This window comes from Bombina bombina, chromosome 7 (genome assembly GCF_027579735.1).
Source record: "Bombina bombina isolate aBomBom1 chromosome 7, aBomBom1.pri, whole genome shotgun sequence".
Classification (NCBI taxonomy): Eukaryota; Metazoa; Chordata; class Amphibia; order Anura; family Bombinatoridae; genus Bombina; species Bombina bombina.
The window spans coordinates 39636043-39661328 of NC_069505.1; the positions used below are offsets into that span (position 1 = coordinate 39636043).

At 39.3% G+C, this 25286-nt stretch overlaps 1 protein-coding gene across 2 annotated transcripts in view; it reads right to left on the bottom strand.

Annotated features, from left to right (window-relative positions):
• Positions 1-1552: 1552 nt before the first annotated feature.
• The window catches only part of NUDT22 (nudix hydrolase 22), an 83028-nt gene continuing 59294 nt past the window's right edge, over positions 1553-25286 (bottom strand). Inside the window, exons 1-6 of one of the 2 annotated variants that reach the window (XM_053720053.1) lie at positions 24324-24454; positions 22763-23430; positions 22579-22686; positions 18921-19018; positions 14344-14437; positions 1553-1775 (exon numbers count right to left, since the gene is read on the bottom strand). In XM_053720053.1, the coding sequence (XP_053576028.1) occupies positions 1674-1775; positions 14344-14437; positions 18921-19018; positions 22579-22686; positions 22763-23430; positions 24324-24339 (1086 nt within the window). In that variant the 5' untranslated portion in view covers positions 24340-24454 and the 3' untranslated portion in view covers positions 1553-1673. Of the gene's footprint in view, positions 1776-14343; positions 14438-18920; positions 19019-22578; positions 22687-22762; positions 23431-24323; positions 24455-25286 lie in introns of those variants that run through there. The other variant, XM_053720054.1, reaches the window with a different exon arrangement.

Below are 25286 nucleotides of genomic sequence, written 5' to 3' on the forward strand. Positions count from 1 at the left end.
ATTTCTGTGATATCACAATATAAGCAAGTTAAAGCACCCTATGAAACTAATATAATAATATATAATTTTTATTTTCTCCAACATTTTAAAAATGTTGCAGGGACACAAGGTGCAGTGTAAAGGCATTTTGACCACTCCCAATGATTGTTTCCATATCTCCTTGCAACTCATAGTCACCCCAAGACACCTCATTTAAACTGTAGGATGACTATTGAAAACCCAGTAAGAGTATAATAGATATACACACTGATCTTTGAGGCAGTGCCCTATAGTGGGTCTGAAATTCGTAAAGAGAAAGTTGCAACTGCTTTGGGCTGTATCCGTTTGTTGTGTATCACAACTGTGTGCAATAAATCCACTGTGTCAAATAAACTTGAGCCTCACTAGGTTTGCAAAATGTCTTCCTACTCAGGATTGCCGAACGAATGAGGAATATTATCATACAGAACCTGAAGTGACTAGTGCATGTCTGCTTGTTAAACAGCAATGGCTTCTTGCGTAGAATGACTATCGCTGGCGCGCACTTCTGGATGGTTGAAAGGAAGACATTACACACGGAGGACTTTACCACGCACTACGGCCAAAGGCTAACAGTCTTTAAAGGGACAGTACGCTGTAAAATTGTTTTTACATGAATGTATTTTCAATGACTTGTTATACCACCAGCAGAGCATAAAACGTATGAGAAATTGCATTTTCAGGTTTGTGTTTATAAAGTAGCTGGTTTTGTGCTTTTAAGCTACAGCCTATTACAATGGGTTGACCTTCAGTATATATATATATATATATATATATCTCATTATGTTATCACTTAGTGTACACACAATTGCTTCCTTATCTTATATTTGTCTGGAAAAATAAAGCTCAATACATAGAGAACAATGGACAATTATTGTATTACTTAACTATCCTGCACCCCACTGGGAGTGTCATTTATTCTGCTAGCTGTGTTTTTTTCAGGCTATTCAATAGCTGAGACTTCAGTATCAAAACTTTCAGTATAGGTTGGGAAACCACAAGCTAAATCAGCTATTTCAAAGGCCAAAATAGGGGTAAAGGAGCTACTTGTAAACAATTTAATACACTCCAGCAGGTAAAATGGATCATTGGGAACAATTTAAATGGTAGAACATTTTGGAATGAACTGTTCTTTTAATCATAAGAGAGAAAAAACCTATTAAAGGGAAAGTAACGCTTCCAAAGGGTAAGATAACGGTTTGCCTGAGAAAATGTAAACTGCACACAAAATATGAAGTATTATATTAGTCAGTCTAATCTGTAAATTGCAGGAGGTTCGCAGATGCCAGGTCACCAATTGAGATATATGATTTTATTATTCTGTTGTTCCAATATAAAGTACAAGAGACTCAGATGCTAAATATATAAAAAAGGTAAAAAAAAAGGACTTATGTCTGATACCTACAGTCACAGAAATTCATATGATGAATAGAATACTGAAAAATTATACCACAGGGCAGGTGACTAAAAACTGACTGTCCCAGGAAAGGCAGGATAGTTTTCAAGAACAGAATAACAAAGCACGGTACACATGTAAAGGAAAAACTGCTTTATTACAAAAATAATAATTATAATAATGTACATAATGATTAAGAAAGTTAAAGTGTGTACTGCGGAGTAAAGAGTTTTGGGAGACACTGTATAAATTGTCTGCGTTAGGACTGCTGCTCTCGCACTAACAAGTAAAGTTTCACACAGCCCTTCGCTGAAGGACACAGCTCCTTCCATAACTCAGATTTCTCCAGATTCAGCATCTCCTAGAGAAACGATAATGTGAGAGTATTAGAAAAGTGCTCTACGTCCTTTATAGTTAAAACAAAAAAAACATTCCTGTAATAAATAAACCAACTTTTTTTTTTATTTGAGGGTTGTCAGTATCAGCCAATGAGAATCAGAGATCCAGGATCCAGATACATATAACCATGCCCTTCATATTAATTTTACATTACATTTAAACAGCTTCCACTTAACCACTTTAAAAAAAAACTTTGCAGTATACTTTATTATTTTGCCACATTTTCCTGTAATTTAAATCTGAAAATTGTGGTTTCTCTAATATTGACACTTCCCAAGCATAACCCTGCTACACATCTGTCCCTAATGGGCCGCCCTCAGCAGATACTATATAAAATAATGTTAACAAAATGAGCGTGGCATGCCATGTCTATTCCAGCATCAAGTCTAGATTGTCTCTGTCAAATAAGGCAAAGGATGGGGTGCCCCCAATGAAAAACAATTGCAGCAAACAAGGTGATGATGTAGTAAGATAGTTTTTACAAGCGGTTGGCATGCTAACATTGCAATACAATAAAAATAAAAAATGTAATTACAAGGTATTTACCCCACTGACTACAGCTGCCGTCATCAGGCTTATGGTACTATGTGCCCAGTATTATACATATTTTGTACTGGGCTGTCCAGATCAATATTGGACATCTGACAACTCCGCCCACAAGGAGACTTACAGCAGGAGAGTATTTTAGACCATTTCAAATACCAGCATTGCAGTTTGTTCTGCAGCAGGGACACCCAGAGTGTATGGAGACGAGTCAACACCCTCAGGGGCCACAAAACTGAAGGGGAACAGAAAACATAATTTATGTAAGAACTTACCTGATAAATTCATTTCTTTCATATTAGCAAGAGTCCATGAGCTAGTGACGTATGGGATATACATTCCTACCAGGAGGGGCAAAGTTTCCCAAACCTCAAAATGCCTACAAATACACCCCTCACCACACCCACAAATCAGTTTAACGAATAGCCAAGAAGTGGGGTGATAAGAAAAAAGTGCGAAAGCATATAAAATAAGGAATTGGAATAATTGTGCTTTATACAAAAAAAATCATAACCACCTCAAAAAAAGGGTGGGCCTCATGGACTCTTGCTAATATGAAAGAACTGAATTTATCAGGTAAGTTCTTACATAAATTATGTTTTCTTTCATGTAATTAGCAAGAGTCCATGAGCTAGTGACGTATGGGATAATGAATACCCAAGATGTGGATCTTCCACGCAAGAGTCACTAGAGAGGAAGGGATAAAATAAAGACAGCCAATTCCGCTGAAAAATAATCCACACCCCAAAATAAAGTTTAAATCTTATAATGAAAAAAACTGAAATTATAAGCAGAAGAATCAAACTGAAACAGCTGCCTGAAGTACTTTTCTACCAAAAACTGCTTCAGAAGAAGAAAACACATCAAAATGGTAGAATTTAGTAAAAGTATGCAAAGAAGACCAAGTTGCTGCTTTGCAAATCTGATCAACCGAAGCTTCATTCCTAAATGCCCAGGAAGTAGAGACTGACCTAGTCGAATGAGCTGTAATCCTTTGAGGCGGAGATCTACCCAACTCGACATAAGCATGATGAATCAAGGATTTTAACTAAGATGCCAAAGAAATGGCAGAAGCCTTTTGACCTTTCCTAGAACCAGAAAAGATAACAAATAGACTAGAAGTCTTTCGGAAATCTTTAGTAGCTTCAACATAATATTTCAAAGCTCTAACTACATCCAAAGAATGCAACGATCTTTCCTTAGCGTTCTTAGGATTAGGACACAACGAAGGAACCACAATTTCTCTACTAATGTTGTTAGAATTCACAACCTTAGGTAAAAATTTAAATGAAGTTCGCAAAACCGCCTTATCCTGATGAAAAATCAGAAAAGGAGACTCACAAGAAAGAGCAGATAATTCAGAAACTCTTCTAGCAGAAGAGATGGCCAAAAGAAACAAAAAACTTTCCAAGAAAGTAATTTAATATCCAGCGAATGCATAGGTTCAAACGGAGGAGCTTGAAGAGCCCCCAGAACCAAATTCAAACTCCAAGGAGGAGAAATTGACTTAATGACAGGTTTTATACGAACCAAAGCCTGTACAAAACAATGAATATCAGGAAGATTAGCAATCTTTCTGTGAAAAAGAACAGAAAGAGCAGAGATTTGTCCTTTCAAGGAACTTGCAGACAAACCTTTATCCAAACCATCCTGAAGAAACTGTAAAATTCTAGGAATTCTAAAAGAATGCCAAGAAAAATGATGAGAAGAACACCAAGAAATGTAAGTCTTCCAGACTTGATAATATATCTTCCTAGACACAGATTTACGAGCCTGTAACATAGTATTAATGACGGAGTCAGAGAAACCTCTATGACTGAGAATCAAGCGTTCAATCTCCATACCTTCAAATTTAAGGATTTGAGATCCTGATGGAAAAAAGGACCTTGCGATAGAAGGTCTGGCCTTAACGGAAGAGTCCACGGTTGGCAAGTAGCCATCCGAACAAGATCCGCATACCAAAACCTGTGAGGCCATGCTGGAGCCACCAGCAGAACAAATGAGCGCTCCTTTAGAATCTTGGAAATCACTCTTGGAAGAAGAACTAGAGGCGGAAAGATATAAGCAGGATGATACTTCCAAGGAAGTGACAATGCATCCACTGCTTCCGCCTGAGGATCCCTGGATCTGGACAGATACCTGGGAAGCTTCTTGTTTAGATGAGAAGCCATCAGATCTATTTCTGGAAGTCCCCACATTTGAACAATCTGAAGAAATACCTCTGGGTGAAGAGACCATTCGCCCGGATGTAATGTTTGGCGACTGAGGTAATCCGCTTCCCAATTGTCTATACCTGGGATATGAACCGCAGAAATTAGACAGGAGCTGGATTCCGCCCATACAAGTATTCAAGATACTTCTTTCATAGCCAGAGGACTGTGAGTCCCTCCTTGATGATTGACATATGCCACGGTTGTGACATTGTCTGTCTGAAAACAAATGAACGACTCTCTCTTTAGAAGAGGCCACGACTGAAGAGCTCTGAAAATCGCACGGAGTTCCAAAATGTTGATTGGTAATCTCGCCTCCTGAGATTCCCAAACCCCTTGTGCTGTCAGAGACCCCCATACAGCTCCCCAACCTGTCAGACTTGCATCTGTTGAGATCACAGTCCAGGTCGGAAGAACAAAAGAAGCCCCCTGAACTAAACGATGATGGTCGGTCCACCACGTTAGAGAGTGTCGTACAAATCGGTTTTAAAGATATTAATTGTGATATCTTTGTATAATCCTTGCACCACTGGTTCAGCATACAGAGCTGAAAAGGTCGCATGTGAAAACGAGCAAAGGGGATCGCGTCCGATGCAGCAGTCATAAGACCTAGAATTTCCAACCCCAGGACACTCATCTACATATAGTAGATAGCCAAACCAGTACTGAAACGAGAATCAGTAGAGGTAATGGTATATAAGAGTATATCGTCGATCTGAAAAGGGAGGTAAGAGATGAATCTCTACGACCGATAACAGAGAACCTATGAAATAGACCCCGTAGAAGGAGATCATTGAATTCAAATAGGCAATACTCTCTTCACATCCCTCTGACATTCACTGCACACTGAGAGGAAAACCGGGCTCCAGCCTGCTGCGAAGCGCATATCAACGAAGAATCTAGCACAAACTTACTTCACCACCTCCATGGGAGGCAATGTTTGTAAAACTGATTTGTGGGTGTGGTGAGGGGTGTATTTGTAGGCATTTTGAGGTTTGGGAAACTTTGCCCCTCCTGGTAGGAATGTATATCCCATACGTCACTAGCTCATGGACTCTTGCTAATTACATGAAAGAAAAGAGGTTTTGTCCCCTGGTGTTTCTGGTCAAAACTGGACAACTGATGGGTGTTATTTTATAATGACAGACAATCTGATTTAAAGGTCAATAGAAACAATAGTCTTTGCATATGAAAACATAATTTATGCTTACCTGATAAATTCCTTTCTCCTGTAGTGTAGTCAGTCCACGGGTCATCATTACTTCTGGGATATTAACTCCTCCCCAACAGGAAGTGCAAGAGGATCACCCAAGCAGAGCTGCTATATAGCTCCTCCCCTCTACGTCACACCCAGTCATTCGACCGAGAACCAAACGAGAAAGGAGAAACTATAGGGTGCAGTGGTGACTGGAGTATAATTTAAAAATTTAGACCTGCCATAAAAAACAGGGCGGGCCGTGGACTGACTACACTACAGGAGAAAGGAATTTATCAGGTAAGCATAAATTATGTTTTCTCCTGTTAAGTGTAGTCAGTCCACGGGTCATCATTACTTCTGGGATACCAATACCAAAGCTAAAGTACACGGATGACGGGAGGGACAGGCAGGATCTTTATACGGAAGGAACCACTGCCTGAAGAACCTTTCTCCCAAAAACAGCCTCCGAAGAAGCAAAAGTGTCAAATTTGTAAAATTTGGAAAAAGTATGAAGAGAAGACCAAGTTGCAGCCTTGCAAATCTGTTCAACAGAGGCCTCATTCTTAAAGGCCCAAGTGGAAGCCACAGCTCTAGTAGAATGAGCTGTAATTCTTTCAGGAGGCTGCTGTCCAGCAGTCTCATAGGCTAAACGTATTATGCTACGAAGCCAAAAAGAGAGAGAGGTAGCAGAAGCTTTTTGACCTCTCCTCTGTCCAGAATAAACGACAAACAGGGAAGAAGTTTGGCGAAAATCTTTAGTTGCCTGTAAATAAAATTTCAGGGCACGAACTACATCCAGATTGTGTAGAAGTCGTTCCTTCTTTGAAGAAGGGTTAGGACACAATGATGGAACAACAATCTCTTGATTGATATTCCTATTAGTGACTACCTTAGGTAAGAACCCAGGTTTAGTACGCAGAACTACCTTGTCTGAATGAAAAATCAGATAAGGGGAATCACAATGTAAGGCCGATAACTCAGAGACTCTTCGAGCCGAGGAAATAGCCATTAAAAACAGAACTTTCCAAGATAACAATTTAATATCAATGGAATGAAGGGGTTCAAACGGAACACCCTGTAAAACGTTAAGAACTAAATTTAAACTCCATGGTGGAGCAACAGTTTTAAACACAGGCTTAATCCTGGCCAAAGCCTGACAAAAGGCCTGAACGTCTGGAACTTCTGACAGACGTTTGTGTAAAAGAATGGACAGAGCTGAGATCTGTCCCTTTAAGGAACTAGCAGATAAACCCTTTTCTAAACCTTCTTGTAGAAAAGACAATATCCTAGGAATCCTAACCTTACTCCATGAGTAACTCTTGGATTCGCACCAATGTAAGTATTTGCGCCATATTTTATGGTAAATCTTTCTGGTAACAGGTTTCCTAGCCTGTATTAAGGTATCAATTACTGATCAGAAAATCCACGCTTTGAAAAAATCAAGCGTTCAATTTCCAAGCAGTCAGCTTCAGAGAAATTAGATTTTGATATTTGAAAGGACCCTGAATTAGAAGGTCCTGTCTCAGAGGAAGAGACCAAGGTGGACAGGATGACATGTCCACTAGATCTGCATACCAGGTCCTGCGTGGCCACGCAGGCGCTATTAGAATCACTGATGCTCTCTCCTGTTTGATCCTGGCAATCAATCGAGGAAGCATCGGGAAGGGTGGAAACACATAAGCCATCCCGAAGGTCCAAGGTGCTGTCAAAGCATCTACCAGGACCGCTCCCGGGTCCCTGGACCTGGACCCGTAACAAGGAAGCTTGGCGTTCTGTCGAGACGCCATGAGATCTATCTCTGGTTTGCCCCAACGTTGAAGTATTTGGGCAAAGACCTCCGGATGAAGTTCCTACTCCCCCGGATGAAAAGTCTGACGACTTAGGAAATCCGCCTCCCAGTTCTCCACTCCTGGAATGTGGATCGCTGACAGGTGGCAAGAGTGAGACTCTGCCCAGCGAATTATCTTTGATACTTCCATCATCGCTAGGGAGCTTCTTGTCCCTCCTTGATGGTTGATGTAAGCTACAGTCGTGATGTTGTCCGACTGAAACCTGATGAACCCCCGAGTTGTTAACTGAGGCCAAGCCAGAAGGGCATTGAGAACTGCTCTCAATTCCAGAATGTTTATTGGAAGGAGACTCTCCTCCTGAGTCCATGATCCCTGAGCCTTCAGAGAATTCCAGACAGCGCCCCAACCTAGTAGGCTGGCGTCTGTTGTTACAATTGTCCAATCTGGCCTGCTGAATGGCATCCCCCTGGACAGATGTGGCCGAGAAAGCCACCATAGAAGAGAATTTCTGGTCTCTTGATCCAGATTCAGAGTAGGGGACAAATCTGAGTAATCCCCATTCCACTGACTTAGCATGCACAATTGCAGCGGTCTGAGATGTAGGCGTGCAAAGGGTACTATGTCCATTGCCGCTACCATTAAGCCGATTACCTCCATGCATTGAGCCACTGACAGGTGTTGAATGGAATGAAGGACACGGCAAGCATTTTGAAGCTTTGTTAACCTGTCTTCTGTCAGGTAGATCTTCATTTCTACCGAATCTATAAGAGTCCCCAAGAAGGGAACTCTTGTGAGTGGAAAGAGAGAACTCTTCTTTTCGTTCACCTTCCACCCATGCGACCTTAGAAATGCCAGTACTAACTCTGTATGAGACTTGGCAGTTTGAAAGCTTGACGCTTGTATCAGAATGTCGTCTAGGTACGGAGCCACCGAAATTCCTTGCGGTCTTAGTACCGCCAGAAGAGCGCCCAGAACCTTTGTGAAGATTCTTGGAGCCGTAGCCAATCCGAATGGAAGAGCTACAAACTGGTAATGCCTGTCTAGGAAGGCAAACCTTAGATACCAGTAATGATCTTTGTGAATCGGTATGTGAAGGTAAGCGTCCTTTAAATCCACTGTGGTCATGTACTGACCCTTTTGGATCATGGGTAAGATTGTCCGAATAGTTTCCATTTTGAACGATGGAACTCTTAGGAATTTGTTTAGGATCTTTAAATCCAAGATTGGTCTGAAGGTTCCTTCTTTCTTGGGAACCCCAAACAGATTTGAGTAAAACCCCTGTCCGTGCTCCAACCGCGGAACCGGGTGGATCACTCCCATTAGTAAGAGATCTTGTACACAGCGTAGAAACGCCTCTTTCTTTATTTGGTTTGTTGACAACCTTGAAAGATGAAATCTCCCTTTTGGGGGAGAGAATTTGAAGTCCAGAAGATATCCCTGAGATATGATCTCTAAAGCCCAGGGATCCTGGACATCTCTTGCCCAAGCCTGGGCGAAGAGAGAGAGTCTGCCCCCCACTAGATCCGTTCCCGGATCGGGGGCCCTCAATTCATGCTGTCTTAGGGGCAGCAGCAGGTTTCCTGGCCTGCTTGCCCTTGTTCCAGGACTGGTTAGGTTTCCAGCCTTGTCTGTAGCGAGCAACAGCTCCTTCCTGTTTTGGTGCAGAGGAAGTTGATGCTGCTCCTGCCTTGAAGTTACGAAAGGCACGAAAATTAGACTGTCTAGCCCTAGGTTTGGCTCTGTCTTGAGGCAGGGCATGGCCTTTACCTCCTGTAATGTCAGCGATAATTTCTTTCAAACCGGGCCCGAATAAGGTCTGCCCTTTGAAAGGTATGTTAAGTAATTTAGATTTAGAAGTAACATCAGCTGACCAGGATTTTAGCCACAGTGCTCTACATGCCTGAATGGCGAATCCGGAATTCTTAGCCGTAAGTTTAGTTAAATGTACTACGGCATCTGAAATAAATGAATTAGCTAGCTTAAGGGTTTTAAGCTTATTTGAAATCTCGTCTATAGTTATTGAGTCAAGAGTCTCTTCCAGAGACTCAGACCAAAATGCGGCCGCAGCCGTGACAGACGCAATACATGCAAGGGGTTGCAATATAAAACCTTGTTGAACAAACATTTTCTTAAGGTAACCCTCTAATTTTTTATCCATTGGATCTGAAAAGGCACAGCTATCCTCCACCGGGATAGTGGTACGCTTAGCCAGAGTAGAAACCGCTCCCTCCACCTTAGGGACCATCTGCCATAAGTCCCGTGTGGTGGCGTCTATTGGAAACATTTTTCTAAATACAGGAGGTGGGGAAAAGGGTACACCGGGCCTATCCCACTCCTTAGTAATTATCTCTGTAAGCCTCTTAGGTATAGGAAATACGTCAGTACTCGCCGGTACCGCATAGTATCTATCCAGCCTACATAATTTCTCTGGAATTGCAACGGTGTTACAATCATTCAGAGCCGCTAATACCTCCCCTAGCAGTACACGGAGGTTTTCTAGCTTAAACTTAAAATTTGAAATGTCTGAATCCACTCTATTTGGATCAGATCCGTCACCTGCAGATTGAAGCTCTCCGTCCTCATGTTCTGCAAATTGTGACGCAGTATCTGACATGGCCCTATTATTATCAGCGCACTCTGTTCTCACCCCAGAGTGATCTCGCTTACCTCTAAGTTCTGGTAATTTAGACAAAACTTCAGTCATGACATTAGCCATGTCCTGTAATGTGATTTGTAATGGCCGCCCTGAAGTACTCGGCGTTACAATATCACGCACCTCCCGAGCGGGAGATGCAGGTACTGACACGTGAGGCAAGTTAGTCGGCATAACTTCCCCCTCGTTGTCTGGTGAATTATGTTCAACTTGTACAGATTGACTTTTATTTAAAGTAGCATCAATGCAATTAGTACATAAATTTCTATTGGGCTCCACCTTGGCTTTTGCACATATAGCACAGAGATATTCCTCTGAGTCAGACATGTTTAACACACTAGCAATTAAACTAGCAAGCTTGGAAATACTTTTCAACTCAATTTACAAGTAATATGAAAAACGTACTGTGCCTTTAAGAAGCACAGAAAAAAACTATGACAGTTGAATAACAATGAACCGGAGAAACTATAAAAATGAAATTTTTCCCGGTAAAAGCACAAATTAGCAAAGGATTGCCCCCATTAGCAATGGATAACTAACCCTTAAATAGCGGAAGAAAATGTACAAAATATAAACGTTTTTTATCACAGTCAAAGCACAATCTCACAGGTCTGCTGTGAGTGATTACCTCCCTCAAAATAATTTTTGAAGACCCTTGAGCTCTGTAGAGACGATCCGGATCATGCAGGGAAAGAAACAGACTTGTGACTGAATTTCTGATGCGTAGCAAAAGCGCCAAAATAGGCCCCTCCCCCTCACACACAACAGTGAGGGAAGTTCAGTGAACTGTCTTAAATTAAAATAAACGACAGCCAAGTGGAAAAAACAGTGCCCAAAACAATTTTTCACCCAGTACCTCAGATAAATAAACGATTTAACATGCCAGCAAAACGTTTAAAATCAAATAAAATGAAGTGTCATTAAAAAGCCTGCTGCTAGTCGTTCCCACTGCAAGTTAGGCTAAAAGTTACATGCATACAGTATTATCCCAGTGAAGTGCCATTCCCCAGAATACTGAAGTGTAAACATATATACATAACAGCCTGATACCAGTTGCTACTGCTGCATTTAAGGCTGAACTTACATTATATCGGTATTGGCAGTATTTTCTCAGTCAATTCCATTCCTCAGAAAATAATATACTGCAACATACCTCTTTGCAGGTGAACCTGCCCGCTGTCCCCTGATCTGAAGTTTACCTCACTCCTCAGAATGGCCGAGAACAGCAAAATGAATCTTAGCTACGCCGGCTAAAATCATCCAAAAACTCAGGTAGATTCTTCTTCAAATTCTACCTGAGAAGGAACAACACACTCCGGTGCTGTTTTAAAATAACAAACTTTTGATTGAAGATATAAAAACTAAGTATAATCACCACAGTCCTCTCACACATCCTATCTATTAGTTGGGTGCAAGAGAATGACTGGGTGTGACGTAGAGGGGAGGAGCTATATAGCAGCTCTGCTTGGGTGATCCTCTTGCACTTCCTGTTGGGGAGGAGTTAATATCCCAGAAGTAATGATGACCCGTGGACTGACTACACTTAACAGGAGAAAAGTTACTGTCAAACTATGTCAAAAGCCTTCTTGTCTTAATCTGTAGAGGCTGATATTCAGAACATGACATTTACATATGTAGCTATGCACTCATTCAAAGAGACAGTGGGCCTTATTTAAGAAGGTGCAGACTAAGAGTTCCCAGAGAGGAAACCTGTCTGCCAATGCTTGTGGGTAACTATTCAGCTTCTGCTGGTGGAAATTTATATTGTACAAGAAATCTCTTGTGCTATCCAGCCCCCTGCTTTCGAGCAACCAATCATGTGAGAGCACAGGATGTCAATCAGCCCAGTTGGAATAGGTGGGGGTGATTTAAGGCCTGTGTGAACAAGCAGCTCAAAGCTGTACAAACTGAGCCAATTGCACTCAGAAATGTTAAGTGTATGATGGAAAGTAAAATCTGTTTAAATTTAAACTCAGCATTTCAACTATGTATAAAATGTTACTAAGCCTATCCACCCTGCCGTCACTATGGGGAGAGTGTGGTCATGAAGGGGTTAATAGCACTCAGCCACTGGTTCCCTTACACCATTACCTCTACAAAAGGACCTAAAGGGACACCAAATTAACCCCTAAATCCCGCCAACACCACCCCAGATTAACAATGCTGCCACCACCAAGAGTTTTGAATAAGGGTGTCTTGGAAACCCAAATAACTCAAACGACTAACAATTAGGTAACGTGCCTTTTAACCTTGTCTCAACAGAGTCTGAATTCAGATATTAGAGCCCAAAGACAGAATTAGATTATTATATGTTTAATAACAAAAGACAGATACAGGTTACACAGTGCCAAATTACAAAAACAGAAGACATAGAAAAAAAAAAAAAAAAAAAATGCAAAAGCACAGTTCTTTAAAATAAAATGGGACATAAAATAAACACAATACCTACACTTATTACCAAGGTTTCAATAGGTTTGTGTGAGAACCCTTTTAAGATGCTTCCTCATTCTGTCCCAGACAAGTTCTGAATATTTTTTTTTTTTACATTCAATTATATCAGTGTCTCCCTTTATCTTGTCAAGACCCCCGCCCTTGTGTTAATTTACAATTATCCAAAACATTCCTTGCAAGGCAAACCATGGTACAAGAGATAGCAGGCACCAGGAAGGGGGGGGGGGTCTTTAGACCACTGCATTCCTTAGCAAAAACAGATCTTACAAAAATGACAGTTCAGGTTAACCCTGCAATGCTGAGACACCATACCACCTCTGCTGGGTAGTTATTCCACGTATTAACTACTCCTCATTACAGCTAATTTATCAGTGAGGTTTTGTTTACCCCCCTCCTACCTCACATTCTCTGTACTTGTTTCCTTTTTTAAGGTGGATTATCAGTTTTGCATCGACAATCATGATCGGAAAAGTTTTCTTTGCATTAGCAGTGAGCATACAAGGTCATTTTGGCATTAATATTATAGTGTGTGTGTGTGTATATATATATATATATATATATATATATATATATATATATATATATATATATATATATATATATATATACGCACTAAACCACCTTAAGGAAATAGAAGGGCTTCATGCTATATCTGCATATTAGTTTGTGATTGGTTAGAAATGGTTCCTTTGTTCCAGGGGACAGGGAAATTAGTGAAAAGAAAAAACGTAAAATAATATGCTCATTTGACAAAATAAATGATATTTCTCAGACATGAAGGTGCGTTATTATGCAGCTTTCAGTTTGTGTTTAATGTCCCTTTAAAGTAATAATATCTAGTTATCTATTGCTCACTGGTTAATGAGAATAACTCCCACAGAGAAAAGTTGGTCTCTATAGCACAGGAACATGCATAACCCCCCCCAAAACCCCCCACTATATAATAATTTTAGATGGGACAAAGAAAATGGTATCACGTCCCTTTAAACACTGCAAATTAAATAGAATATATTTTAGATATCCAAGGGACTGATTAACTTAATACAATGTGTTTCTTCAATATCCCTATGAGGACTAAACAAGAGACACACATTAATATATCCGCTCTGATCATCTATACATTAAAGGGACATTAAGCTGCTGGGCACCCCTATAGGAGCGGCCTTCAGCTCTCTTCCCTTCTATTTTAACCCCTTACAGCTGCTGGTTGGTCAAGCTTCGCACCTTCATACTGTCGTCCGCCATCTTGGAGTTCTGTGACAGAAGCAGAGCGCATTCACAGATCAGTGAGGTTGACGCTTTTGACAGGAGGAAAACCAGTCACATGATGAATATTCACCCTACTTCTGTAGTAGTGCCCAGCAGTTTAACGCCCTTTTACATAATGCTCTGGTGGCCTTGAGGCTGCCACCAGTTACACGAGTACTTCCCAAGGAAAAAGCACATGGGCACACCGCTATTGACAGTGATAGTGCACTACAGCCTCTGATTGGCTGCAACAACTGCATCCAAAAAATGTGCATCTGGGAGGTCGTCTGGAGAGTAAATATAATTAAAATATGCACAAAACATACATTCTGTCTGTAATGCGGAGCACTTATGTCCCTTCATGTGGTCTCATCTTATGAGAGAAATATATTTATTTCATTATATTACACAAGCACAGGCAAACAAATGATTCTCACCTCTCTGCTAATAAATTTAATCTCAGTAGACTCATGCGCCTCCACACCCCCCTGTAGATACCTCTGCTGTACCTCTTCGGAGCTCAGACTGCACCTGAAACACATAATATTACACCATATGTCAACTAAAATTAGTTTTTTTATATCTTAAAAAAATTATTTTTATTACAAATTCATTCTCATGTTAGACATGTTTAGAAAGGAGCGAGGCCGAGAGACAGAAAAGCAAGAAGAGATAGGCAAACGAGACAGGAACGAAAGAAAGCGAGAGCGAGAAAGAAAGCGAGAGAAAGCGAAAGAGACACTACACTCACTCATAACTACTGTTATCTAATTTTTTATGTGTATCTATATGTATACATGTACAGTTTATATCAGCAATTGAGTTCTGAATTGCAAAAGGCCTACAGGCACATTAATGGTTTTAAAGGCATATAAAATTGTTACTTTATTAAAGGTTTCGTAAATGGTTGATATTTAATTTTGAAATTAAGCATTTTTGCTATATATTTGTATTAGTAAAACAGTTTGTGACACACACGTATGCTGCGTATATCTCCACTGATAACCAGGGCTTGCTGCAAATTAAATTATGATGCTATAAACAATCACTTTGTAGTCTGTAGTTGGTTCAGGCAATTTGCAGCATAATTAGGTTACAAAATATGCGTATCTGCCTCTCTAGAAAGAGTTGGACACAAAAGCAAAACAATGACCTTTATTAGACTGAAATAAAAGAGGAAAGCTTTTTTTGTATAATTGTGTGCTATGAAATATTCGGCATTGCGATGAATTTGTAGACTAAAAATGTTTTTATAGTTATATATAAAGTTTTTTTTACTACACATAAAAATATATATAGAAGACAATATATATATATATATATAGAAGACAATATATATATATAGAAGACAATATATATATATATATATATATATATATATATATATATATATATATATATATATATATATATATATATATGTGTGTTTACTGTCCCTTTAACAATTGTACTTTCCAATTTTAAAAGGGACAAGAAACTTTTTTTTTTTAATTTTATTTTTATTGAGGATTTTCCAACAGTACAACAAATGACAACAATCGTAAGTGTTACAGTTTTGGTCACATAGAACACAATAAATGCATTAACAGGGTATATTAAAGTTAGTAACTGGGTAAGTGATCTGAGCTTCTGAATCCTCCATTTTATAATAATCATAGCTTATTAAGGTGACTACTGAGCTGACCGCGTATGGGTCATAAAATTTAGGATTAGTGCGTATATGGTAGTCCCAGGGAAGACCACTCTTGGGCCTTATGATAAGTTGAAAATTCAAAATATATATGGGGGGGGGGGGAATAGGGTAGTCAGCGGGCAAGAGCCGCTCTAAGATAAAAAGAGGGGGGGGGGAAGGGGGGCGTGCCGGGATAAGAATAAATAGTCTAAACTTAAGTGAAGATATAATGTATAGTAGCAAAATGGCTTCTTAAGTCTGAATTTTATAACTTTTCCTGTAATTCACTCCTCCTAAGACATCTAAGGCCACTCCAGGACCTTACCCAACTAAGTTACAGAATAGAGGAGTATTAGCATAAGAAGTGGTTGGTTTTGAATCAAGGAAAGAGCGGTGGGATATTAGTTACTAGACTGGCTAATTAAAATATATACTAGGTAATATACTGTACTTGGAAATTATGTAATGATGAACATTCAATAAATTAACATATGAGCAAAGATACAAGAAGGTCATGTCTAGACCATAATAAACCACTGAGAAAATGGTTGGTTATAGTTAAACATAGAAACCATTTATCTTATAAATAGGGATATATTGACATTTGTTCTTTATGGCCTTGCTATGATGGTCTCCCAAAGGGAGATAGCGTACTTTTATGAAGCAATAGGTACTATCTGAAATAATTTCTATCTAACATCTTTAGAGCCAGCTAACAAGGCTCAATAAGGGATTGCTATTCAGCAAAATAGAATATATATATATATATATATATATATATATATACATATATATATATATATACATACATATATACACATACACACACACACATATATAGTGAGCTTCAAAAGCAGCTGTCTTGTGAAGGAGTTTATTTTAACATTTGTGAATAAGAGATGTAGTTTTTCCTACAGTGGGCTATTTTTCAAGAGTGATGGTGGCACTCAAAATAAAGAGCTAAATATCTAGAGGAGGCAGTATGAAACACGGCGATTCTGGCATAACGTAATATACTTGTGCAATAAAAGCTAAACATCTAGATAGGGTAATATAAAGCATAGACATACTAGCACAGTGAGATATATATGCGTCATAAGAGCTAAATATCTAGATGGGACAGTTTGAAACCCGGACATACTAGCACAGTGAGATATACAGAAGTCAGGAGAGCTAAATATCTAAAGAATATGTATATAGTAGTAATGTGCGCCACCCCGGCCGCAGGCGAAGCCACCAAGCTACACAGCGATGAGTGTCATCACTGCCCATCAGCTCACGCATGGCATATAGTTATATGTTATGATTAGAGCTATTTGTATACACACACATGTAAACAGTACAAAGGTAGGAATTTGTGCTTCCTTCAAAAAAAACCCATTAACCAGCATCTTGTTATGTTTAGGAACCGATCAACATCCTCACTGCTTAGAAGCCATAACCAGGATGTAACCAATGTATAAGCATTAATTGGAGTTTCAATAAGACTGTAAATAATGATGATTGGGTTGGGGGTTTCTCGCTAAGCTTGCATATGATAAAGTTCGACTTAACTACTTTATATGTCATTTTATAAACCATTGTTATGGGATAAGCAAGCTGTTTATCACCGATATTGCATTTTTATATATACATATAAAATACTGGGACCTCAACTATATCAGCATAAAAACACTGGTTGTTACCCGCAGCTAGTTTGCAATTTACTTAGATACCAAGATATTGCCCGTACCATTGCTCCAAATTAATATCTTAGATAAACTTGTGAGAAGGATATAAAGTATGCAACATCAGGGAACAGCATTTAGTGAAATTAGTGTCTCAGAAAACCACATGCACAACAAAATAACATAAAAAGAAGAGTGACGACAACCTGGTAGAAGTACTAGAGGTTAAACATAAATTGAGGATTTGCTAAAGAAAGTTACTGAAGTTGTAGCCGGTTTCCTAATTACAGGACAGCAATAAGTACAACAAGGGAATCTATTGGGAAACTGTCATTGTTCACAAATATCATATTGCGTGTAGATTCACTATAACCAGTGTCCCTTGCTGATTATTAGATGAAAGGAGGCCTTGTCCCCTAGCTGTAAAGAGCACACTGACGGCATATATCTAAAATGCTGCTGTTAGCTACTCACAACAGCCACCATGGTGACGTCCATGGTGGCTACCCGACTCCCTTTTTAGAGAATATGGTAGGCAGATACAATCTGGGGTCTATTTTTGAGAAAGCAGCTGGAGGTGTAGCGGAGTGGCCCCATAACCTTGCAATAGTGGTGGTATCGTCGAGAAGGATGTATATCCTGGGCTTCAAGACTTGGATTGATTCTTGAGATTTTGCTTGTTGCCTTGTCCGGTAAGTTGCCTTAAGCTGTAGCGTTAGTGGATTGGAAGCCTAATGGAGGCCAGACTCACATGTAGTTGCACCAGCTTGATCCTTGCTGAAACTATTCCGCAAGCTAGATTGTAAGCTATGGGTTGCAATGGTGTCTTGGAGATCGTCATCTAGGTAGAGATCCGGCATTAGCCATTGTCCATTACCTCCATCGAGATTTTCCCCAAGAACCTGTGGACCTCCTTTTGTTACCCAGCGGTTGCCAGAGGAATTCAAGGTCTGCCGAGGTGTACAAATTGTGGCGCTGTTTCGAGAGGTTGAGCGGAACGGCTTATTCTCTATGTGTGGGCGCCATACGTCCGCCTCCTCTGACTCCTCCATTGTTGTTGCCTTTGTACCCCCATGCGCTGCGTTAGCCTGAAGTAGATGGGAGAGATCTTTAAATTGACTTAGCATCTTCCTCTCCAAAGCAGCAAACAGGGCTCGTATTTCTTTATAGAAATCCTCCATTATTTGGCAATCTAGGGTATCCAAAGTTGTTATGTTATTCCCTGTGCAAACCAAGTTGCCCGAGTGGGAGAGCGGAGAAATCAACTTTTAGCTCAGTTTAGGTCTCTCACAAATATAATAATGAAATCATTCGGCACAGATAAACTTCCTCTTCATGTTAATGCCATAATCTGCATTGTATGGTTTTAGATAGCTCATGTTTTTTAATAGAGTGAGACTCTTTAGTGGAGAGCTCTAAAAAGTGTGGCCATCTTAGTTGCTGGTCCGGACACGTCCCCTCAAGAAACTTTTTTACTTTCATAATTCAAATAGAGAATACAATGTTAATCAACTTATTATTGCTATAAGCAAATTTGCTCCATTCTCTTGGCATCCTTTGTTGAAAGATCAACAATGCACTACTGGGAGCTAGTTGAACACATCGGGTGAGCCAAAATTAATTTGGACTTTACTGTCCCTTTAATGGCTTGCAAACATGGTGACACATTACTTACCTGACATAAAACTCGGCACTAGGGCGTCCTGCACTGGTATGATTACGAGCAATACCCAAAAGCAGAGGGTCACTGAGCGTCCAGAGCGGCAGGTTAACCTGTTCAGTAATTAGATATTATGCATCAAATTAGTATTCATGTCACAAGGTGGCTTATATTATATTGCTACAAGAGTCTATCCTGAGAATTCCCCATAGAAACAATGAAAGATAGAACATAGATTTGATAGAAGTATACACTAGGGACAGTCAACACCAGAATTTATGTTGTTTTAAAAATATAGATAATCCCTTTATTACCCATTCCCCAGTTTTGCACAACCAACACAGTTATATTAATATACTTTTTACCTCTGTGATTACCTTGTATCTAGGAACCTTCTTCCAGCCCCCTGATCACATGACATTGTATTATCTATTGACTTTCATTTTAGCCAATTAGTGCAGTGTCTGCCACAACGCACGGGCGTAATCACAACGGTATCTATATGGTTTACATGAACTAGCTCTCCCAGTTGTGAAAAGCAAATAAAAAAGCATGTGATAAGAGGCGGCCTTCAAGGGCTTATATGAATTATATGAGCCTTCCTAAGTTTAGCTTTCTACTAAGAATACCAAGAGAACAAAGCAAAATTGGTGAAAAAAAGTAAATTGGAAAGTTGTTTAAAATTACATGCCCTATTTGAAACATGAGTTTTTTTTGGACTTGACTGTCCCTTTAATTGATTAATCGATAACCTTATAGGATAACCTTATAGATACCCCAGGTATTCTTGTATTAACTTACAGTATGGTCTTGATTTATCAAGTGAGGGTGGAGAGGGGCGCCCCTGTTCGCCCCAGCTTGCCTCTGGCGGGCAGTAACCTGCTGCCGGAATTTACCGTTGGACGCAAGCGCGGGCTGGAGCTGTTAATCTCCCCGGTCGGATGAGACCGGGGAGATTGAAATTCTCCACCTAATAGGTGGAAAAGAGGGTAGAAAGCAACGGTAGGGGAGGAGAAGACTTGACAAATCGAGCCCTATGTCTGAAATGATAATTAAAGGGACACTCAAGTTAAAATTAAACTTTCATTATTCAGATAGAACATGCAATTTTAAACAACTCTCCAATTTACTTCCATTAAAAAAAAAGTGCACAGTCTTTTTATATTTAAACTTTGAGTCACCAGCTCATACTAAGCATGTGCAAGAATTCACAGAATAAGCGTGTATGCATTTGTGATTGGCTGATGGCTGTCACATGGTACTAAGTGCTATTGCATTGTCTTGTTATCTTGCATTTGTTAATTATGCAAATCTACTGTGTTGACTGGTCCTTTAAGAATTGAATGTCGTGGTCTACATGCACCGAGGTCACATTCAGATTATCTACTTTATAGTCATATAGTTTTACTACAGATTTCCTTGATACCACCTAAATGCGAATTATTCTGGATATTGTTTCCCTATAAGCTTTACACTTGTACTGATATTCAGTTTTAAACTATGCAGAGTTACAATTTCTGATGTTTCTCCCTAGCTATGATAGGCAGGAACGACATGGGTATTTGGCATTCTTTAGGATACAAATGTGGAAGGCGGTAGCCACTTGCGGCTCATTTTCAGAGCCGCATTTATCTTGTGATTGTGCAACAAGATCTGTAAGATCCGTGTAAATCCAGATCTTAGTGTGTATTGCTTTCACAAGAAGAAATTCCACCTGTACCCAGTCACGTGCACTATTTGTGAGGAGGGTGGTCTCATGGTCTAAACCGGTCTAAGGTCAGAGCTAGCCTTGGCTAGGCTATCAAGCCTTTCATTTTAAGTTTTATTTTTTAGACTTTTTACTTTGAACGGATTCCAGTTTATTCTTATCCTTCTGAAGATATGGCCTCCAGAACTGGATACTGATTTATTAAACAATAAATTAAATACTTATGCTTCATTCGGTAGGAAGGTTGATATGTGTAAACTTAAATGACTTGGGGAACATGCTTATTTTGCATAATAGTATAAAAAAATACCACAAACGTGTAAGAATGGTAAAGCTGTATTACCCAAATCTTTATATATCCAAGCTAGTATGTTTCTGGCTACTTTTTATCACAAGTAAAAAAATTAAGGGATATTCTAGAATTAAAAAAATGTTTATTTTTACTTAGATCCATTAATATTCCTCTCCAATCAATAACTAAACCTTAAGTGTAAACTAAGGCAATCAATTAGTAAATTATTGTTTAAATTGGTTGTGAAAAAACAGCAAAACTGTAGCCGCTGAGCCATATAAAATCATCCCTTTATTTGTGTAACATCCAAAAGTATACTATGGTTAAAGGGACAGAAAACCTCAAATTTGTATTTCATCATGTGGATAGAACATACAATTTAAACAACTTTCCAATTTACTTTTATTATCAAATTTGCTTCATTCTCTTGTTATCCTTTGCAAAAGGAGCAGCATTGCACTACTGGCAGCTAGCTGAACACATGTAGTTAGCCAATCACAAGAGACAAATGTGTGCAGGCACCAATCAGCAGTTAGCTCCCACTAATGTAGGATAAGTGCATATTCTTTTTCAACAAGGGATACCAAGAGAACAAAGCACATTTGAAAATAGAAGTGAATTTAAACTTGTCTTAAAATGACTCACTCTGAATCATGCACGTCTAGTTTTGACGTTCCTATCCCTTTAAATGTGCTAAACAGTTGATACCTGTTTTTTTTGGAAATCAACTAATCTTTTCTCTAAGTCAGATTGGATCCAAACAATTAATGCCACAATAGCTTTAGAAAGATATTATTAGTTTAGCTCCAGGAAATTGGACCAGTTTCTTGAAATTCCATTTCTCTGGGAATCTTATACCCAAGTTATGAACTAGTTACCCTTATGAAGCTTACATTCCTGCTTTTTCAAATAAAGATACCAAGAGACCGAAGAAAAATTGATAATAGGAGTAAATTAGAAAGTTGCCGCTCTATCTGAATCATGAAAGGATTTTTTTTGGTTCAGTGTCCCTTTAACTAAATGTCTGCTATTGCTCATAATATTCCTTCATGTAGTTCATCATGCTCACTAGATTACGCACAAGGACATTGGGATAGGTGGCTTATTTTCCTCAAATACGGAAACATTCAAGTAAGCTGGTGTTATTGTTTAAAGTGTACAATAATAATAATAATGAGAAAACAGCCATTGGAATGTAAATGTGCGTGTTACCTTCTTCAGCTGGTTATCACTATATAGGAAATGTGGAAGACTTTTAAGATGAAGGAGAACATAAAACTTGTAATGGGTTTGTAGTTGTTTTATGAACAGCAGAACAGAAGTATTTTAGTTTTTAAACCATTAAAAAAAAAATAATAATAATGTGTTTAACTCCTGTGGGGATCAGTAATGCAAAACTTAGATGCCATAACAAACTAGGGCATGTAATTTTTGCTTTTGGGTGTCCCTTTAATGAAATAAAAATGTTAAAATGCAATAGTGTTTAATGGCTTGTGGGATATAACCTCTGACTCGTTTTCTTGTTCATAGTCATCTTTAAAAACCCCCAGAGGAAGGTAGAGTATGACCAGCATGTTTATCAGAGTAATAGTCTCATTCTAGGTCTACCTATCTTATTTGCAGATGCGTTTCAGGCTTATGTGGTTTATTTGCGAGCTATTGGTTGCACTTACCTCATCTCTTATCTCTGCCAGTATTGATGAGAACAGTTCTCTGATGACCAATTCTGGTTTAAGGACTTCTAGGGACAGTTCGTCCTCTGGAACATTGGGTGCAACAGCCTGGAAAATATTCAAGGGGCACATAATGAGAACCAGGGTTTCTAATATTTTCCTAATCTCCTTTTTCAGTTCTCACCTTGGGCTCTGGGTGTCCTCCCGGTACATCCAACTGTCCTGGAGCTTCACCGACTATGTGGCTCCTTCTCAGTAGCACAAAGCGTCCATCACTGCATTCCAAAGCAGCTCCAACACCAAGTGGTTGGGCCAGATAAGCCTGAGGGTCTCCATACTCCCTCCCTCCTCTCTCCTGTAAGGCTATAGCCTCCCCCGACCAGTTAGTACCAAGGAAGTCTCTGTAGGAGGTAAGTGCCAGATGAAGTGTGAGCCCTCCACCCTCACTTACATCAGCGTCCTTTTGTATCCACTCTCCCTCCAGTTCTCTTGACTTATCAATAGTTATTTCCTGGACATCATTTTTTTGTTTAACGTTTTCTCCCTTCCCGGTATCATCAGTTTGATATTTGTTCCCCGTTCCAGGCTCTTTTGTGTTTATAGTCTCTGTCTTGTTGTTCTCTTCTACTGAATTCTCTGAATGCACAGAATGGAGTCTAAATTTGGCCCCGTTGAAGACCCAAGGCTGCTTGCGTTGACGCTCTTCCCAGTCAAGAAGGATCTGCTCCTCCAGGGGTGAGGGCAGCCGGCGCCGCTGATAGAGAGGGGATAACTGGACATTCACTCTCCGTTCAGGCAGGCCCTGGGGGGAGGGGCTACGGTAGAGGATGGAAATCTCTGGATCCATGGAAGCTGGACAGAAAATTGAGGGAGCAAGACATCAATAAACATAGCATAGCAGATATAGAACATACTACTTATCCACATGATGTATGCTTTGTGATACCTATTGTAAATCCTCTGAGCATAGTACTGAAAAGATCTATAAAAAATGTATTTATTTCTTTTTTAAATGGGTTCAGGTTTGGCCAAGAACAAAAGTGAAACTTACCTACTTATTAGATACTTACCTACAGATAGTGGAATCAAGTACATTGCTAATTTGTTACGGAATAGTGTAAAATTTGAACTTTCAAAGCCTTTTCCAACTTAAAGGGACATGAAACCCAAAAGTTTTCTTTCATGATTAAGATAGAGCAGCAATTGGTAAACAACTATCTAATATACTTTTATTATCACACTTTCTTTGTTCTCTTGGTGTCTTTTGATGAAAAACAGGGACATAAGCTCAGGAGCGTGCACTATACACAACTATTTCATGCCATTTAGTGCTCCAGATGCCTACCTGGGTATCTCTTCAACACAGAATATCATGGCAACGAAGCAAAATGTGATAATGGTAAATTTGACAAAAGTAAATTGGAAATTCCTAAAATTGCAGGTTCTGCCTGAATCACAAAAGAACATTTTAAAGGTCTCATATCCCTTTAAACAGTGTCAATTTCAACAGTTTTAACCATATGAAAGAGTCAGTTTTTTTCACATGCATTCATTTTTCGTTCAAGCAACAGTTTTTTTTTTAGATAAATTTAACAAAGAACACAAATTTAGTTGGTAATATTTTGCCAAATCTGAATGCTCATAACTAGTAAAAATGTTATCACAAAAATAAATGATATTGTTTGACAAAATCAAAAGATAAATTTGGTGAAAACAGATAGATTAAAAGGAAAAAACAAACAAACCTCTTCTGGACCTCATTTCTCCTTGCGTTAACTCTCAATCTACTCTCCAGCACAGTAATTATAGGTGTATGGGCTGCTCGACACTCCCTTCTCATACGTCAAATGCATAAAGATATGGGACTGTAAAATATGCAGTTGTCACAGTCCTTCTAGGCTTGGTAACCACCCGATACAGTGTATGTAGCACTATAAGGGGGGTATATATACTATGGGCTAGATTACAAGTGGAGCGCCAATTGCCCATTTGCAGGCGTGCAATAAATAACCAGCCATTGCAAGTGACTGGCTATTGCTACTGCGAGCTCGCGGCAGAAATTAGTGCTTATGAAATTAACCAGAGATCAGATCACTGGTTAATTGTTTAAATGTGCCCCAAATACAGTGGTGTGTAGTTTATTAAAAAATAACTGCACCAGGCAGTTTTGGGGGGCTAAAATTGGCGGTTGTGAGGTGATAGAAAGAAAAAAAAAAAACGGCACTGAAAAGTGCCTTTACATTATCTATACATATATATTTATGTGTTACTATGCGTATATACTGTACATATTAACACAATTATATGTATATAAGCATATACATATATATTCACAATTTGCTGCCATCGCTGCGCGACTTAACCCCTTTGCTGTGCTTTGGTTCTGTGCCGTGTATGATGGTATTAGAACAAGGCTCCCATTGGAGCCTATGAAAGCTAACTCTTGTGAGCACAATTCTTCTCCGCAAAGCAAACGTGAGCTCACGTTCGCCTCGCTGTCAACTTGTAAAACAAGAGTACATAAGCGTGCGCTGGTATTACTCAGTGGAGCGCAAATATCGCTTTCAAGAAAGTGATATTTAGCGCTCCACTTGTTATCTGGTCCTATGTTTGTATTTATTACAAAAAAACAACCTACACAGTTTAATATGAATTCCCCATAAATGAATTAATAAGGATGAAACACAAAAATATACATTATTTATTTT